Genomic DNA, 20,365 nt, shown 5'->3' with positions numbered 1-20,365 from the left:
AATCATAGCTCATTATTTTGGAATTGACCACATATTTGTTCTTCACGCAAATAATAAACTGATAAAAAAAATGAGTTTGTTGTTTGTGCAGTATGTGGAAACCATGATACCACAGTTGATCTAATGACAAATGAGCACAATTTAGACTATCGCGTCATATGACAACCCAGATAATTACATTTTGAATAAAAAGTCCAAAAATATAAAGATGAAACTGTTCAAAATTCAATGTTCTTTTATGTATTAGTGTAACTATGAAAAGAAAAGAAGTACCCTTAACCTTTTCAAAATCTCAAACAAACCACTATATTGCAACACAAGGTGGCGCTTCGAGTTCAGCAGAATGACACATGACCAGAGAGAGCCAATCACAAGCGTCGGCTTTCGAAGGAGGAAGTGATATGAAAAAGAAAATCGGAATTTTTGCGGTTATTTTTCAAATTTAACGAAAATTGTTCAGCACAACCAGAAGCCTAGACTTCTCTCTACCCAGCCACTTCCTCTAGCTCATCCGAGGCGATCCCGAGGCGTTCCCAGGCAAGCCGAGAGACATAGTCTCTCTAGCGTGTTTCTTTAAATGTGGTGAATTGATATCATATGCTTTGCCGTTGACAAAATAGTAATCCTAATTAAAATCGGTTAAGATTTGAGCAAGTTACGACTTATTTTGCGTGTCCACACATAGCCTTAAATTGAACGACGACCTCCCCAACATGGCCGCCACGTACGCACGTTAGGAACGAAGATGCAGAAGAAGAAGAAGAAGAAGCAGAAGAAGAAAAAGCAGAAGAAAAAAAAGAAGAAGAAGCAGAAGAAGAAACAGAAGAAGAAGAACTACTTTAACCAGAGTTCTTTGCGCACATATAGGAAGCTGGTGAAGAGGTCCAAAAACAAAACCGGCCGGCAAGTGAAAGAGATTCAATGCACGGAGACATCGTGAAGGTAAAAGTTGATTCAAAATTGACAGTTTTGTGGGGTTTAATAGCTCTTACAGAATCTCGGTTTTTGGTCTCCTAGTCTATTTTTTACCGGTCGTTGCATAACCTGAGCACGTTTTTTTGTGTTGTGCAGTAATAACCAATGAATTACGTACGTGTCATATAAAACAACTGTGCCCACTGATAAATAAGTACTTTAATTTCGGTTGCACATAACTGAACTCTGGTATACTGACTTAATTTTTCGCTCATCTCCTAAAAATAATAATTTAAGAAAATAATAAATAAATAAATAAATAATAATAATATAAGTTTAACACATTTTAAACATGTGCAACAGATGTCCATCCATCCATCCATTTTTTTTCTACACCGCTTATCACTAGGGTCGCGGGCGTGGTGGATCCTATCCCAGCTATCTTTGGGCAAGAGGTAGGGTACAGCCTGAACTGGTTACCAGCCAATCGCAGGGGGCATATCAACAAAACAATCATTCACACTCACAGTCACACCTACGGGCAATTTAGAGTCTCCAATTAATGCATGTTTTTGGGATGTGGGAGGAAACCGGAGTACCCGGAGAAAACCCTACGCAGGCACGGGGAAAACATGCAAACTCCACACAGGCAAGACCGGATTTGAACCTTGGTCTAATTCTGCCCTGGCCAACTCGCGGCTCGCGAGCATCATGCGGCTCTTTAACTAGTTTCATGCGGCTCTTCAGGAGCTGTCACATGAGCTGTCAAAAATGCTTGGCTGGCGCTGTCATTCACTCCCCCTACAGCTAGATGGCAAACTGACCATGTACGCCTGTTTGAGTGACGTCAAACGAGCGACGAGAGAATCTTTGGTGTGACATCATTTGTGTTGTAAACAATTTCCGTCAAGTTACCTCTTGAAATGGCAGGGAAAAAAAGCACAGCCAAACGAAAATATGAAGAAGAACACAGGACGTTTTTGCCAGAGTGGGAGAGTTTATATTTTTTTGTTAAACGTAATGGCATGCCGATCTGCTTTATATGTCACGCAGGATTAGCGCATTTCAAAGCTTCAAATCTTCAGCGTCACGTCAGCTCACTCCACCCTAACATCGAACAGGAATTTCCAAAAGGGACTGAACTTCGCAAGAACAAGTTGGTCGCTTTGAAAAGCAAGGCAGAAAAGCAGGTGCAGTTTTTCAAAAAATTTACAAAACACTCGGAGACCGTAACGCTTGCATCATATCATCTGGCTTGGAACATAGCACGGGCTAAAAAGCCATACAACGAAGGGGACTTCATTAAAAAAATGCCTCATTGACGCCTTTGAAATCTTGGCTCCTGGAGACGACAAACTAAAACGGAGCGTATCAGACGTTCAACTGTCCCGCCACAGTGTTAAACGCAGAATATCGGATATTAATACAGCTGTTGAATCACAGTTGCACTCTGACCTTCAAGCATGTGAGTATTTTAGTGTGGCATTGGATGAGAGTTGTGACATACAAGGCAAGCCTCAGTTGGCAATATTTGCACGGTCTGTGTCAAATGAATGTATGATCAAAGAAGAACTCCTTGATATTGTGCCATTAAAAGACAGAACCCGTGGCATAGATGTGAAAGAAGCAATGATGATTAAAAGATGATGTTCATGTGTACCCATGTGTATGATGTGGCTCTTTGCAGTAACACAGAAAAAAAAGTGGCTCTTAGTCTCTGACTAGTTGGCCACCCCTGGTCTAATTGTTGTCCACTGCGCCGTCTTGAAACAAATGTACATGTACAAATTAAGTAAATTCAAAGGACTTTTTCAGTAGATTTAAAAAAACAAAACAAAAAAAAACTTTAACTTGATAACACTTGAGAAACTAAATTATCTCTTCTTTGCATGTCAGTGCCCATAAACGGATGAATGGACATATGAGATTGTAATTAACTTGATTAACTTTTAACATTTAAACTTAATGCAGAATTAAAGGGTTGCTTTTGGAGATAATGAAAATATACACTCTGTCGCTGTAATTTAAAAATATGTGTTTTTGGAGGAAATCACACATTGGCAGATCTAAGAATAATCGATTTGAAAGTATCGCCTAAAGCAGGGGTGTTAAAGTTATTTTAGGTCAGGGGCCACATTAACCCCAATTTGATCGCAAATGGGCCTGATTTTGTGGTTAAGCTATAAATAATGACCATTCCAGATTGTTCCTATTTTTGGGGTGCAAAGAATACAATACATTAGGAAAATATTGCGATTGGCTGGCAACCAGTTCAGGGTGTACCCCGCCTCCTGCCCGATGACAGCTGGGATAGGCTCCAGCACGCCCGCGACCCTAGTGAGGCGAAGCGGCTCAGAAAATGGATGGATGGATAGGAAAATATTCACATTTACCATTATCTTGTTGCAAATCTTGTTCATAATCATGAACAATCTGAAATTTCTTCACAAAAATTAGTGCAATGTCAACAATACTATTAATCAGCGTTTTCATTTACACGAGCAATTTACAGCACACAGTGGATATATATACTGTATGCACCTTTTATAAAACATAAAATTTACATACATTTTCCATTCTGTGATTGGTTGATTGTTGCTGCTGCTGTTGTATGAAAAAAAACATTCTATATTTGGTTAGCTTGCTTTCATATGTTCATGTAAGTGAAAAATTGTGTATGCCAAATAAAATAGTGATATCTGTAAGGAACATTTAATGACTATCCATTTGCAGAAACCACATACGTATAGTATACCCTGTGCTTCTTGTTGATATTTTCTTCGATGTAATGTTTTGCCTTTACCAGAAAATTCATCTATATAATATCATCTGTTCCAAACCCAATTTCTACTAGTTTGGACAGCCCAACCTGATGGCAGAATTGAGTTCTTCATCAATTTTAGCATTTGAAAATAAATGTATTCTTTTGCTAATAGAAGAAATTATTATTGGCAGGCGCCACATGACTAATTTCGTACAACATGGCTAATAATGAGATATCCCTGTCTGTCTAAACAAATCCAAAGAGATGTATATTGATTTGTCTCATCTTATTAGCGGATCTGCTGTTTCCCCAATGTTAGCTAATCATGCGCAGTAAATGTTTGTGATGCTCAGTGGGACTGTGACAAACTGGCATCTCTACTTTTCGCATGTAACAGTTACACATTCACACCACTATCGAGTTACGTCAGCTGTCTGTCGGAGGTAGGGCCCGGCAACCAGCACCGCACACAATATAAAACCATATTGATGGACTAACAAAAATTAGCATTAAAAGTCACGAGTGATTTATCTTCAAATAATAAATATTCACACACAAACGCCGTTGGACCACATACAGACGGGTAATATAACAATACTCATAAGCATATATTCTTCCTAATCTGTGAAAAATTAGTTATATTAATAAAGTTCAATCACAACTTTCTTCTTCTACTCTTTATATTTTAATGTGTGTTTCTCCATACATACACCACACTGCTCCTAAGAGGCCAAGGCGTGCACAGCAGGAACAGGAGGTGTTTATTTTCATTTATTGTTTTTTAATTGCTATTTTAATATATTGTTATTTTACTTGTCATTTTTACTTGTATTTTATTTTATTTTGTTTTTTTAAAGTTATATTTCAAGTTGAGTTTTGGTAGTTGAATAAATACCAAATTTGGAAGCTGGCACACCATCATTGCTTTGAGGGCTAACGCTTATGGAGAGTTAAGTGGTTTTGTTAATTTGTCGAGAAATCCATTTCAATTGGTAACTGTGTTTTACAAAACAAGACTGACTGTAAATTGTGAAAAAAAAGTCAGCTGGTAGCAGAGTATTCCTCAAGCACGGAAAAAAGCCGAAAAGGTTCAAGATTCGTAATTTCATTTAAATCCGGCGCTGACGATCGTTAGTTACACAATGTCCTGCTTAACTTCGCTGCCAGCTGTTTTCAAAGCAGAGTTCCCCATATTGTTTTAGAGCATTTTGAGACCCACAGAATATTGTGTTCTGTGACAATATAAGCACCTACCAAAAGAAGGAGTAGACTTTTTCACTAGTAAATAACAGTCTGTTTCTAGCTTTTTCCATTCTTTAGTAATCAGCAGTAGAATACGGGTTGGGCTCACCAAAAACACTGGTCTCTGACCAAAAGGCAGCAAAAACAAGCTTTTTGTGAAAATAAACATGTAAAGTGACTTTGATGCTAATATGTTTTGCTTTTGTGACACCTCAAACTATAAAACAAAAAAGTAAAAGACAGAAAGGGCTGTTGATGGCAAATTAATAATTTATTTACAGATATAAAATTATGAAATGCACCATGTGTGACGCCACCTCGTATGGCTTGAGTTGAACGCCAGTGGCTTTTTTGGGCTTTTCTCAATGAACTGCGCCACCTGTTCTCACGATCATGACACACACTTTCTACTACCTACTTCTACACATAATCTGTTTATACCATTGATATACGTTCATACTCTGTTCGAGTGTGAGGTGCCTAATGTTGTCCGACTTCCAAGGTGTTGGCATTTCTCTTGCTCATAATCGATGTCACAAGCCAACATTCACTCCCTAATATTTATCTTCTACTCAAAAGCAGTGCTGATCTCAAATCCAAACCGATGTCATTTCGGCCATCAATGGGGCTCTATTAGTCATTACAGTGGTTTACCAATCTGAATTTCATGGACAAGGTAATAGAAAAAGAAAATGGCTATCTATGATTCTTTAACAAAGTAACATCTTTAAGTGTTCAAGAATTTACATTTGTTACACAAATGAACTGTAAACTATACTACATGGCTCGGCTTTTCCATGCCTTTTTTTTAAAGACCATAAGAAACCCTCCAGCTCCCTTTTCTCACGTAGAGTTTTACAGGTGAGCCAAGGCAAGAACGGGTCCAAAGTTTCCAACATATCGATAAATCACTGTTTTTGCAACGTATAAATTTGCACCATGCGTTTGACAATGTTCACCGCGATTCACTCCATTATTGCCTTCCACCGACTCCCTTTCTTGTATGGAAAACAATGTGAAAATGATTCCGCTCATTAATCTATGAAACTCATTTTTGAAAAACAGTCCCGAGAACGATCAGAAAAGTCACTAAATATAGTTACCAAAGTGTAGAGTTGGTAACACTGACTGTGCTTTTGTAAACTATCTCCTCTGTTCGTAGCCATGTTGTTTCATGTCAGCAGTGTATGTTCACTTTGAACTACGAAAGCCGCTACAAAGCGATTAAAAAATAAAATAAAATCCATCCATCCATCCATCCATCCATTTTCTGAGCCGCTTCTCCTCACTAGGGTCGCGGGCGTGCTGGAGCCTATCCCAGCTGTCATCGGGCAGGAGGCGGGGTACACCCTGAACTGGTTGCCAGCCAATCGCAATATTTTCCTAATGTATTGTATTCTTTGCACCCCAAAAATAGCCATGTTGTTTCATGTCAGCAGTGTATGTTCACTTTGAACTACGAAAGCCGCTACAAAGCGATTAAAAAAATAAAATAAAATCATCCTGACAAATTAATTAATTAATAGGGGAATTTTTAAAAAAATGTAATTAAAATGAAATTAAAAAGTGATCAATTGCCCAGCCCTAGTTGAAGGTGTCATTCTACTCATCCATCCATTGATTTTCTGTACTCCTTGTCCTATTCAAGCTCATAGGGAGCTGCAGTTCAGTTCAGTTTATTTTTGAAAGGGGACAATGCAATTTCATAAAACACATGAAGTACACATGGTTAAAAAAGCCAGAATTAGCCAGAAGGCTAGTTTTCATCTGTAGTCCCCTGGCCATGATGTAAAAAAGCAGTAAAATACATCTACAAGACAATATAATACAGGATACATAATCAAACTATACTATTAAGAGAGAATAAAACCATAATTTTTTTGATCATAACAAAAAGACAACATAACATACTTGTCTTTTAGTGTTGGCAGCTATAGGTGTTAACTAGCCACATTTTCAGTTTTTTTGTGAAGGTCATGTATGTTGTAAGCAGTTTAACCTCCTTAGGTACTGAGTTCCACTCACCAGCGCTCCTCACTGACCAGGCTGACTTACTGAAAGTGCTCCTGCGCAGAGGAATGAGACAGTCACCTCTGACAGAGCCTCGAGTGACACGCTCAGAGCTGTTTCTTTGGCTGATGAACTCAGCCAGAGGAGCTGGGGCCAAATCATGCAGTACTTTATAAATCAAATTAAAATCTGCAAATATGTGAAGACGGTCTATCACATGTGACAACTATTCACATTCACACCATGACTGAGTGGGAGCAGAACCCATTCTGCCTGCATGGAAGTAAGGTGAATGAACCCCTACACCGGCTTTGAAATAATAATAATAATACATTCATTCATTCATCTACCATACCGCTTATCCTCACTAGGGCCACGGGCGTGCTGGAGCCTATCCCAGCTATTTTTGGGCGAGAGGCGGGGTACACCCTTGAACTGGTCGCTAGCCAATCGCAGGGCAGATACAAACAAACAACCATTCGCACTCACCTTCACACCGACGGGCAATTGACAGTTTTCAATTAACCTACCCTGCATGTTTTTGGGATGCGGGAGGAAACCGGAGTACCCGGAGAAAACCCACACAGGCAGGGGGAGAACATGGAAACTCCACACAGGCAAGGGCGGACTTGAACCCGGGTCCTCAGAACTGTGAGGCAGACATGCTACCCAGTTAATCACCGTGCGTCCAAATAATCCATCCATCCATTTTCTGAGCCGCTTCTCCTCACTAGGGTCGCGGGCATGCTGGAGCCTATCCCAGCTATCATCGCGCAGGAGGCGGGGTACACCCTGAACTGGTTGCCAGCCAATCGCAGGGCACATACAAACAAACAACCATTCGCACTCACCTTCACACCGACGGGCAATTTAGAGTTGTCAATTAACCTACCATGCATGTTTTTGGGATGTGGGAGGAAACCGGAGTGCCCGGAGAAAGGCACGGAGGCATGGGGAGAACATGCAAACTCCACACAGGCGGGGCCGGGCATTGAACCCAGTTCATCACCTACCCAGTTAATCACCGTGCTTCCGAATAATACATTTAATTTATAATGCACTTTTCATTCCATAAAATCTCAGTGCTATGCCAGTCAAACATTCATTTAACTCATACTTAAAAAGCCCAAAATGTGTTTGTGTCCATGCCTTCTGGAGGAAGAGCATCAGAACTCAGGCTAGTTGACTGAGGACAGGTCCTTCTCCCGAAATCTATAATTTAGCCAGCATTCAGACACCAATCCTCAAGGACTGTTGGTATATTCACTCCAGAACAGGTGTGTAAAACTGATTTTAGTTCAGGGGCCATGTTCACCCCAATTTGATCTCAACTGGGCTGGCCCAGTATATTCATGGCTTAGAGATGTGCGATATAATGATGTACAGTATATTGTAGATACGTACAATCTATTGTACGATATAATCTGTTATTGTATATATTGTTAGATTTACCTTGCCGCTACTGAGAGAATCCTTTAAAATCTAAAAAAATGGAAATGGAAAATGTATTCTTTTTTTTCATTCTCACAGTGCCTCCAATGGCTCTCCGACTGCTCAAAGTCCCCTCTCTGGCCACAGCAGTGCTTGCCTCTTCTGGATTTTACCTCTACAATAGACGACTTGATTTCAATGACCTGAGTTTGATCCGCTTTGGACGAGCTGCTGCCACTGTAAGATACTGCATTGATTCAATCTAGATTAGATTAATTGCAACTGCTCACTGAATAAATTGTGATTGTATGCAGATTGTCATCAATAACTAGCAGAACTAAGAACCCAAACTGGCTACAATATTGTCGAATAAAGTGCTGTCACGATACCAAAATTCTGACTTAGATACTATACCTGCATAAAGTACCTCCATACCTGTACTCAAACAATACCATGGCAGAAATATAAAACACCAGTAAAATCAGTGGAATGAAAACTGATAAAAAACAACTTTAAATACTTTTATATTTTTATTAATTCATAAAATTATGATAAACTTGAAAAAATATGTAATAATGGAAGTAGCCCATTCTTAACATTAGTAATTTTCTAAAATAATTAGTTCAGTGCCTGCATGATCATATATATATATATATTATATCATATGACGAATATGTGTGTGTTTGTATGTATATAAAATTGTACAACTATATACAGTATATGTATGATATATACAGTCATGAAAGAAAACTATGACACAACCCTTATCTCTTCAATTTTAATGTCTGTTCATTTAACCACTAAATGCATTTTACCTGAAAAATACATAAGCTTCATTGTATTATTAAATATGATTTTGGTTATAGTAAAAAAAAAAACATTGAAAATTGCTAGACCTAGGTACCAGCTCTTATACTGCATTAAACTCTTATGAGCTATTTCCGTTGTCATTATTATATTTGACCAAACAAAGGTACCTTTAGTTGCACCTGGCAATAAAAATGAACAGGAAACTGAAGTAACAAGGGGTCTAATATTTATTCCATGACTATATGAATTAAAACTTATTTATACGTAATTTACGTCACTCATACATAATACTGTATAAGCTTTTAGTATGCAATATTGTTGTATTTGAGTGCGTTGTACGGAGCCCCCCTGGTGCCAAGGTATGAGAAAAATAAAATTCATTGATAATCCGTTCCCTCAGTTTAGTAATCCGTTCCCTCAGTTTAGTAAACTGTACCCTCAGTTTAGTAAACCGTACCCTCAGTTTAAACCGTACCCTCAGTTTAGTAAACCGTACCCTCAGTTTAGTAAACCGTACCCTCAGTTTAGTAAACCGTACCCTCAGTTTAGTAAACCGTACCCTCAGTTTAGTAAACCGTACCCTCAGTTTAGTAATCCGTACCCTCAGTTTAGTAAACCGTACCCTCAGTTTAGTAATCCGTACCCTCAGTTTAGTAATCCGTACCCTCAGTTTAGTAAACCGTACCCTCAATTTAGTAATCCGTACCCTCAGTTTAGTAGTGTTTAGGAAACACGCAGGCTAATTGTAGCCAGTCCTGCTAGTACTGCTATATAATGATCAACCCCCTCGAACTACAGCAATATTGCCTTTCAGTTGAAAAAATGGGATGTAGGATATATCACGACATGACAATTTATACACAGAATTCACACGAGTAAGAATATAACATACAAATAGAATTTACTTCGTGTTGGATTTATCTTACCCAACATTATAAAAAATAGACACAAAAGGAATGAAGACGCTGGTTTCTTTTTCTCATGAGGAGGGCGTATGGGAGATTGTTCAGATCACAGCCTCTCAACACGCTCTAACCAATCTCTCCCGTCGCTCCTGCATTTATTTGAAAATAGGAGGGTTTTTCCCAGACATAATGTTCTAAACAATAAGACACAACACAAAACATTGGACCAACACCTGTCACGTCCCCGACCACATGCGATCACGTCCTTGGTCCAGGCGCCCTTCCATCGGATGATGCTGAGTCATCTTTTCGAAGGCGAGACATCTAAAATCGTCCATAATACTAATGCAAGCTAAGCAAATAAATGATAACTTCTAGAATATATTTAACATTTCCCTCCTGTTTATCATGTATTTGCACAAATTCTCATATCATCTTACAGTCACTTCATTTCGATTTTTAATTGTAGAATCATTTTTATGAAACAAATACATTTACACTCAGAGTAAACTTGTCATACATGAATGTTGTAGTATAAACATCGTAATCACCTGGATCAGGAAACAAATCAGGTAAAACAACATCATCATCATCATCGTCATTATTATCAACCTCCAATAAAGGATAAATCTGCTCCATACGGTTCCATGTGGGTTATGGCTGTGGTGATTAATTTACTGATTAATGCCCGAATGCATGGGATACAACAACATCCACACAATGTCAGAATGGCTGCAAAAACAGCAATTGATATCAATATTGGTGAAATTAGGGTTTTATATTTACCAAAAACGTCCATTCAGCTGTTTCACAAGGAGTGTTGATTGAGGGTCCGTAGACCATCGATGGCTCTGGTCAAGCTGCCATCTGAAGCAGTATTGTTTGTTCTCCAAACATACCGCAAACACCTCCCTCTCTTGCGAGGAGCATGTCGACAGCTATGCGGTCTTTGGAACGTCCTTGAGCTGCTCGTGCACAGCTTCCAACCCACTCTGAGTCCAATTTCCTAATCTCTGTACATTGAAGTGGATATAGTTTATCCCATCAACATTTTTATTAATCGTACACCAACAGCATATGAAGTATTCAAATCCTCCTGCAACTTGGTCAGCTAATTTGTATTGATTAGGAACCCCACAAGGAACACCATGTATGGTTTATGTTGGATAATTTTGCCTCTGCCAGTATAAATCTCTTTTTTGTCAAGTATGTCCAAAACACACAAGGAATTTGTCTCCGGTAGTTGGAGCCGCTCTAGTACAACAGACAGTCAATTTACAGAACACTTTGGAGACATAAAGACATTGACAAAAAATAATTGTGCAAAAAGATGCAGTCCTCTAGCAGCAGTTTGAATGACTAATATCGCAATAGTCCGGTGCAAAGATCATTGTGCAAAGGGCGCTGAGACTTCAAGGAGTGTATGCGGTTTAAAGTGACGAGTAGTGCGATAATCTGGGACAATGGTTGTGCAAATGTTGCAGATGCTCCTCAATCAGTGTGCAAATGGAATAATACAATCTTGTGATAATTATGCCGGAACTATGCGCAACAAAGGCCTGGGACCCATGCAAACAACACAATCTTTTCTCGTTACATTTGCTGCTTGTTCCACCAATAATAACCAATTATTATTTTGTCCTGAAACTCCTGTGACAACAAGAAACCAATCATCAGTAGTTATTTCGTTAATCGTTAAAATGTATCCACCTTTATTTGAAGTTTCTGATGGCATTTCTGGTTCGACATGGTTCCCATAACACAATGATACTTGGAAGTGGGGATCTTTTCCGCCAGTATATGCCCACAAGCTCACCGTCAAACACATTGGTTGATTTGATTCGTATTTCAATATTAAACTATGGACCGTTTTGCTTAAGTTAAATTTCTTTCTATGTTCTTTTGCTGTTCTTTTTGACCAACTGGACCAATCATAACCTGTTTCACCAATAAGGTCTTCCCATTTAAAGCCTATAGTTGCATACCAGTCATATTTATATCCCCAATTTTGCCCATTCTCTTGAGCGTCATTTGTGAGAGCCGCATATGGAATTATGATTAAAGCAGCTTGATTTTGGGGGGCACAAAATATTAAACCCTTTTGCTGTGTTTGGAGGCCATGCCCACAAACTTGATCATCAGTTGTACCCCTTTTGACACGAGTTAATGATTCAATTTTTTTTATTATTGGGTTTGTCATATTGGTCCAGTTGGTAGGTGATTTTCCATCAAAAAAATGGGTTCTATCATTTAGGGTGGGACGTCCCATGTACCACAAAAACAAAACCAACACCATAGTAGCCGAAATTACTACGTATCCACTTATCAAATGTCGTAACCAATGTGGGTGTGCCATTCTGCTGAGTTCTCACTAAACGGGTTGGTGTCTTTTTTCTTCACTGACCAGCAAGCGTTTTCAGAATCTACACATCTGCTCCCGCTCCGTTATCAGACTTTAGATCACCTTCCTTATTTGAGTACTCAGCTGAAATGACTCTTTTAGTGTGTTAAATGAACCCACGTGTTTCTTTCTGCTATTTTTTAGGGCTGTAAAGTGTCAATCTATCTGTGCCACCATCCCTCCGGTTGAGACGTGACACAGCATGTCTCAATATAGCAGCCCATTTGAATAGTTTTTTTTTTTTTTTTTTTTTTTTCCTGTGCTAATGTAAATTTCATTTTGTAGTTTTGCACTTTGTTTTTCCCAATAATTGCATTCTTGTTGTGGAATACTCATATTGGCTATCAGTATAGATTGTACCATCTTTATTTATCATTAGTTTGCATGCCTCGATTAATGCTACTAATTCAGCAGCTTGTTCAGCCAATTCCTGTCAATCATGCTGCGTGCATTCATCATTAAGGGTGTTAGTGTGGCTGGATTTAAGGTTGTGCATCGCTCAACAGTCAAATGTGGTTGTGATAGCAAGATGGCAATGCAAGATAAATGTCTTGCAGGTGATTTGCAATAGGAGAGCAGACACTGTATGTGGGACCTTTAGGGTGAACTGCTCTCTAGTTGAAAAATAAGCTATTGGTCTTAGCTTATCACCGTATTGTTGTGTAAGTACGGAGGTCATGCAATAGCTTTTACAATCTACCATTTGAATGAATGTTTTATCATTAAATTTGGAAGGCCTAGCGCAGCACTGGAGACCAAATGTTGTTTAATGTCACAGAAGGCCTTTTCTGCCTCTGTACTCCATTAAACAGGTGATGTCATTTTAAGGTTGTTTTCATATATTAATTTTGACAATGGTGCAACAATTTCTGCATAGTTTGGAATCCATGCTCTACAATAATTTGTCAGACCTAAAAATGATTATTATGTTTCTTCGTCTGTGGTTTAGGATTTTTTAAGACTATAGCTCTCCTGTCTTCTAATATAGTCTTTCCTCCTATACTTAAATTATGGCCTAGATATTTAACTTGTCTTTTACATCATTGCAATTTATTTTTGTTAACTTTATGTCCCTCTTCTGTTAGATGATGCAGTAAGGTCAATGAATCTTTGCATGTGTCTTCATCTGTAGATGCCAGAAGACATGCGTGTTGTCATAACTTGTGAATAATTAGTTAGACTTTCACAGTAACCTTGCGGTAATCTAGTAAATGTATATATATATTTTTTTTTTTCTCAAATGTGAATGCAAACCAAAATTGACTGTTATTTTCTATTGGTACTGAAAAGAATGCATTAATGCATTAATGCATTAATGTCCACTACTGTAAACACAGTAGCGTCTGGTCTTAATGAATTTAACAATGTGCGTGGGTTTGGTACGCATGCTCTGTATTACTGCAGCTCATCACATTCTTTTTTATCTTCTATTTTTGTGATAAGCTCCAAGGCTGCAGACAACAGCCTTTCCCACGTTTAACGGTGGCTTGTCTTTTATTTTTTATATAATTTGATTCCTGCAACGCGGCTATTTTTTGTGTATTTAACCAACCATTAAAGCCGTGTTCGGTTATCCCTGTCTCTAAATATAAAATTTTATCAGGATCCTGTTTCTTTTTTTCTTTTAAATTTAATTTAATGAACCTCCAACCTTTACACTGCAGTGTATTCCTGTTTTTTATTTTACTACTTCCTTTCCCCATTTGAAAGAATTTGGTTCAGTGTAATACTACCTAGGGTAGTCTAGAACACTGTCTTTTTTTTTTTTTTCAGTAGGACGGTGATTCAAATTTACTTTCTGTGGTAATTCTCACTTCAACTCTTTCGAGTGGAGAATTCTTGCCTTTGCATCCACAAAAGTCCACCGTTTACTTTCCCACTGTTTTGGTATGGAATGAAAAACCTAGTGGTTTCCCATTTCCCATTTACACTCTCATTCAAACAGTTTTCATTCACACTGGCTCGTCAGAGGACTCCGCCGTCCCATACGGAATTTAACTACGTCTGTCAACAGCTCATTAGAGGACTCCGCCATCCTATACGGAATTTAACTACGACGCCACGAAACTTTCCTAGTTTCTTTATTCTACCCGCCATTGACTAGTATCCACAGGGTTTATTAAACACGGAATTTAAGTACGTACAGGACTCCGCCGTCCTCGCGGAATTTCTGGACTCCGGCGTCCTTTTTCCTAAAAAAAAATTTTAAATTTAACTCACCAGTCGTCTTCAATCCTGTGGATTGTCGTCAACCTTCAGATCCCAGTTGAGGAGAACGAAGACCAGTCCCGTAAAGGGTCTTACTTGCCGTGGCCACGGTCTCTTAACTGGAAGTCGGCTCCACAACTGGAATCCTCGGGTGTGTTGACATCCGGCTCGAAGGACCAATTTAATGTTGGATTTATCTTACCCAACATTATAAAAAATAGACACAAAAGGAATGAAGACGCTGGTTTCTTTTTCTCATGAGGAGGGCGTATGGGAGATTGTTCAGATCACAGCCTCTCAACACGCTCTAACCAATCTCTCCCGTCGCTCCTGCATTTATTTGAAAATAGGAGGGTTTTTCCCAGACATAATGTTCTAAACAATAAGACACAACACAAAACATTGGACCAACACCTGTCACGTCCCCGACCACATGCGATCACGTCCTTGGTCCAGGCGCCCTTCCATCGGATGATGCTGAGTCATCTTTTCGAAGGCGAGACATCTAAAATCGTCCATAATACTAATGCAAGCTAAGCAAATAAATGATAACTTCTAGAATATATTTAACACTTCGCTTGACAGAGTGAAGGTACCTTTAGTTGCACCTGGCAATAAAAATGAACAGGTATACGGAGCCCCAGACATTTGCTAAACTGAGGGAACGGATTACTAAACTGAGGGTACTGTTTACTAAACTGAGGGTACAGATTACTAAACTGAGGGTACAGTTTACTAAACTCAGGGTACAGATTACTAAACTAAGGGTACAGTTTACTAAACTGAGGGAACGGATTACTAAACTGAGGGAACGGATTACTAAACTGAGGGAACAGATTATCAATGAATTTTATTTTTCTCATACCTTGGCACCAGGGGGGCTCCGTACGTTTGATTTTCTCCCACTGTAAAAAAAAAAACAGTACATGTGGACCCACTCAGTGGCTGACCAGTACTGTTTTTTCATTGCGTACGGAGCCACGACACTCAAAAAGTGGACCTTTTGATTCCACTTGGAAAATAAGTGGTTTTCTTTTGGCATCCGGGTGGATTTTTATTCTTCTCTAACTCCCCGATTTCTGGAGTGGTCTTGGAGCGATCCAAGCTCTGCTTTCGTGCAGCACGCACCCGTGCTACGTCCTCTCATGCTATCGATGCCATCGATCTCCTGCTGGTAACACTGACTCTCGTGTACATCGAATGCAGAGTTTCCCTAACAGCACAGGAGAATCCACTGCATATACTGTAACCCTGACTTCGCTCACATTGCCTCATGAGCTGCTGACTCTGAGGTTACATCCCGGTGGCGAACGCTAATGTGTCCACAGGAGGCAAGAGCTAGTCGGCAGTTTGAAGTCATTTCATTCTCCCGGCTCCCACACAGTTGCGCGAACACACAGAACCCTCGTCCCCTCACTAGTGATGTGCGTATTGATCCGTGAATATCTATGCTTCCGATCTGGGGGAGTGTTTTTCAGAATCAATCTTTATATCAAAGTATCGATTCAAAGTCCACTTTTAGAGGAAATATTAATACTTTTATGACACTGAGTCTGTTTTATTAGAAATTGGTCCAAATAGCAAACTTGTTTTACTCGACCAACCTGTCCAATGTCTTTCATCTTCCAAGTTTTTTTTTGGACATTAAACAGTATGTTGAGGATCTTTCTCTTAACCTGGTCTTGGCTTTGGCACTGCTGGAGCAGAATAAGATAATTGAAAACGTACTCTTACATTTCTGATGAAAATAGCCCTGTGCACATTTTAGCAGATGATAAATTTACCACTTGCTCAATGTTGGCACTTCCCCCAATGATTCCACAAAGCACTGATTTGCCCCAATTAAAATTATGTGTGTATGTGTGTGCTGCTCTGTCCTTTACGTGTTTTTTGGTGTGTTTTTTGTAGACTGCTGTCATCAGCTATGACTATCTGACTGCTTTCAAACATGTGGAATATGGCACAGAGGAATATCGGGCCCTTAAGTCCAAGGTAGATACACTAAAACTGTTTGAAATGTAAAAATGAAAGGCATCAAACTGAGCAATAAGCAAAAAAAGGTGAAAGTTGATGATTTTGTTTTTCAAGTGAGAACTACATGAACAAACTTATCGAGGATGTAAATGCAATGTTTTCATTCTTTGTTTTTCATTAAATAGATTATATCTCTTCCCCATACATACCTGTAAATGTGTAAAATCAAATACAATTCAGTTTATGTAAATCATACAATTAAATGTCAAGAAACAAAAGTACTTGAAGACGGAAATAGGCTGAAATACAGTACACTGTACTTAGGTAGTATTTTGAGACCTGTGCAGTACACAAATATTTGTAAAAGCCAGAAGCCATCAAGAATCCAATCCAATCTAATCCACTTTATTTATATAGCATAATTTAAACAAACACAAGGTTCCCAAAGTGCTGTAGAATACAATAAAACACAGCAAAAAATACAAAATGATAAAAAAAAACAATAAAATAAAATGAGATAACAACTACATAAAATGAAGTAAGTAAAATCAACATAAAATAAAATGCACTGCTCACAAAAGACATATACAGCACATCAGACACACTAACTGTTGTTAAAAGCCAGGGTAAAAAGATGGGTTTTAAGTAGGCTTTTTGGGACCGATCACCAATCACTGATCAACGAGTTAAAAAAAAAACGATCACCGAGCCGATCGCAAGATGAAGCAATGTGTCTTTTTAAATGACCTGTTCATTTACTGTATATACTTGTGTACTTAATTGGTCATTAAAATTTTTAAAGTTAGGATACATCCAGGTCTCTGGCAATGGTTTAGCACAGTAGGAATCAGACTTTTTAAGGGGGGCATAGATCTGACTGTCATCTGCATAACATCCATCCATCCATCCATTTTCTGAGCCGCTTCTCCTCACTAGGGTCGCGGGCGTGCTGGAGCCTCTCCCAGCTGTCATCGGGCAGGAGGCGGGGTACACCCTGTACTGGTTGCCAGCCAATCGCAGGGCACATACAAACAAACAACCATTCGCACTCACATTCACACCTACAGGCAATTTAGAGTCTCCAATTAATGCATGTTTTTGGGATGTGGGAGGAAACCGGAGTGCCCGGAGAAAACCCACGCAGGCACGGGGAGAACATGCAAACTCCACACAGGTGGAGGCGGGGATTGAACCCGGGTCCTCAGAACTGTGAGGCTGACGCTCTAACCAGTCGGCCACCGTGCCGCCATCTGCATAACAATGAAAAGAAATACCATGTTTCCTGAGAATTGAGCTGAGTGGGAGTAAATAGAGGGAAAATAAGAGAGGGCCAAGCACGGAATCCTGTGGCACCCCATGTGAAAGGGGAGCAGTGGAGGACACATAGTCAGCAAGGCTAACACAAAAGATTCGCTGAGACAGGTAGAAGATAGAAGATAAAACTAGTGTTCAATCAGTGTAATTAAATACATCTACTGAGAACCCAGGATGCATCATAATTTATGTTCTTGGAAATTAAGTTTTTTTTTGGGTCTTTCAACATCATACAACCTTCTCCAGGTGACCCAGGTGAAGCTGATCAGAAACTAGCTTGTTTCCAGATGGCTTACCTTCCATGACTCCATGTCTCTCTTTTGAGCCACAGCCAGCTTGAGGCCCTCTCTGCTGCCTCGGTAGTATTGTGGATGGTTCCCCTCTTTATCTCAGCCTTGATTCCTAAATTGCTGAAAAATCTGGCTAAGCAATAGGCCATTGAAGGCTCTACATCCCACCTCTCTGAATTCCTTCAGCTGAAGCTCTGACATGTCGAACTGCACCAGTGCAGAGGATCAATCATGATGTTGCACTCTTCCAACTACTACTCTTTTTGGGGGTTACTGTCCATCTGTGTAAGATGTTGATCCATTTTTTCCTGCAAGGAGGCAGGTTTTCCAATGCACTTTTGTCCCAATAGGTCTTAAGTGAACTGGAAGGGGTTAGCAATATTGGCAGTTTGTTTACGTGCCCTCTTACATCGCTGCCTCTGATGCCACTCTGCCTGGCAGAAAGCTCGTCTTTTTCCGTGATGCACATTAACTGGTCGAGCTTATGCTGGGAATTCAGTGTTTTTATATCCTTCCTGATGTTGTAGATCTTCACAGCTCTCCGCTTCTTTGAGTACGATGTTCCAGAACGTTTCTTCAGTGTCTGTTTCTATTAGCTCTCATGTAGGCCAGTGTTCAAACTGCAAATTTTTTTTGTCATTACTTTCGACAAATGCCATTGAGGCAGTAAAATCGAGTTAAAGAATGCCTTACCTTATACTGTTGAAATGGAAAGCTTGAAGTAGGGGTTCTCAGCAGACACAGCAAAATGACAAAAACAAAAACTAAGGACATTTTCAGTGAACGTTTTGGAGAGGCTGCATAGAAAAAAGTAACAAAGGTTTGTTCGCTAGCACCATACCACAACTATAGCAGAGGATGTTGAGGGACCGTTATTAGAGATGATCAACCCTCACTGATGCTTGTGAAATAGTATTAGAGTGTATTGTATAGTGCTTCATTGCCTCGGCCCCTAAACACGCCCATACCCAGTACGTGCATGGGACTTGTCCCTGCTACGAAAAAGGTTGGAGGTCACTGCCCTACGCCATCAACCTGAATTGTTGGTGCAAGGTAAGATGTATCCATGCTTTTAATGGTTTTTACATCAGATGATGACCCTATTTCCATTTTTTTGTAAAAAAAAAAATTAAAAAAAAAAAAGACTCATCAGACCAAGCAATTGTTTTCATATGTTATCGAGCTGGGGTGGGCAATTCTTTTTCACAAAGGGCCATCTGACCTCTACTTTCAATATTGGTTGCACAACTTTAGATTTTTTCAAGTCGACACTAATGTGATGAAAGTCGAGAAGACGTTGACTAGTCACTGATGACCTAATTTATTTATTTTCAGTACAGTTTAATAATCTTCTTCTTCAGTTTAATAATAATAATAATAAAACGGAATAATCTGTATTCTCCAACAATGGACAGCTCAAACACTGAATTTACAGTATGCAGAACATGCACATTACAACACAACAGCATGGAAATTGGTTGGGTGAAGCCCACTGTGGTGTGATGGTATTTTAAGCCAAAGAATAAAGGTTCTCGCTCGGTGTGCTTGCCACTGGGACAACCAGGTAACGTTTGCACACTTGACACTGTCTTCGTTCTGGCCCCACCACAGCAGCGGGTTCTGCATGGTGGAAATATGCGGAGTTTGACAATAGTCAGGGACCTCTTCTTGAAGTGGAACAATCCTCGCTCTCCTTCTACTTTGATAATGTGGTGCTGAAAAAACTTTTAAAATCCTGCTGGAGCCACTGCTTTTTTTCTTTTTTTTTTTTTCTTTTTTTTTTTTTATAAACTGGTTCTCCCTCACTTACCAAGGCTGCACATTTACTAATAAAAGACAATTTAAATCAGTTAAGTTGAGAAACTCATTGGACTCAGCGCACATATCTGTTTCTGCAAGGAGCCTGGCCTTCTCCTCAAGAAGGGCAAAAGCACGTAAGCGACTTGTCGACGTCAAGCTCCAAACTTCATTGTTGAGTAGTAAAGTCGATAAGTTGACTTTTCTGTACAACCCCTAACTATGAAAATATTTTTGGCCAGAGATCTGCTGTTCACTCGACCTTTCCTCTTGGCAGTGTGGCCTGAATGATTGTTGTTTGTGA

The 20,365-nt window shown here is 39.4% G+C and overlaps 1 protein-coding gene across 8 annotated transcripts in view; it reads left to right on the top strand.

Annotated features, from left to right (window-relative positions):
- Positions 1–388: 388 nt before the first annotated feature.
- Positions 389–20,365, top strand: part of adck1 (aarF domain containing kinase 1) — a 156,832-nt gene continuing 136,855 nt past the window's right edge. For 2 of the 8 annotated variants that reach the window (XR_009791549.1, XM_061795544.1), the window contains exons 1-3: positions 1,390–2,380; positions 8,462–8,601; positions 16,595–16,678. Coding sequence is in view for 7 of the 8 variants with exons in the window: in XM_061795544.1 (XP_061651528.1) it covers positions 8,470–8,601; positions 16,595–16,678 (216 nt within the window). In the remaining variant the exon portion in view is untranslated. Of the gene's footprint in view, positions 943–1,389; positions 2,381–8,461; positions 8,602–16,594; positions 16,679–20,365 lie in introns of those variants that run through there. The other 6 variants (XM_061795540.1, XM_061795542.1, XM_061795545.1 and 3 more) reach the window with 6 other exon arrangements.

This window comes from Phyllopteryx taeniolatus, chromosome 13 (assembly GCF_024500385.1).
Source record: "Phyllopteryx taeniolatus isolate TA_2022b chromosome 13, UOR_Ptae_1.2, whole genome shotgun sequence".
Lineage (NCBI taxonomy): Eukaryota > Metazoa > Chordata > Actinopteri > Syngnathiformes > Syngnathidae > Phyllopteryx > Phyllopteryx taeniolatus.
This window is presented reverse-complemented; position numbering and strand designations above follow the sequence as displayed.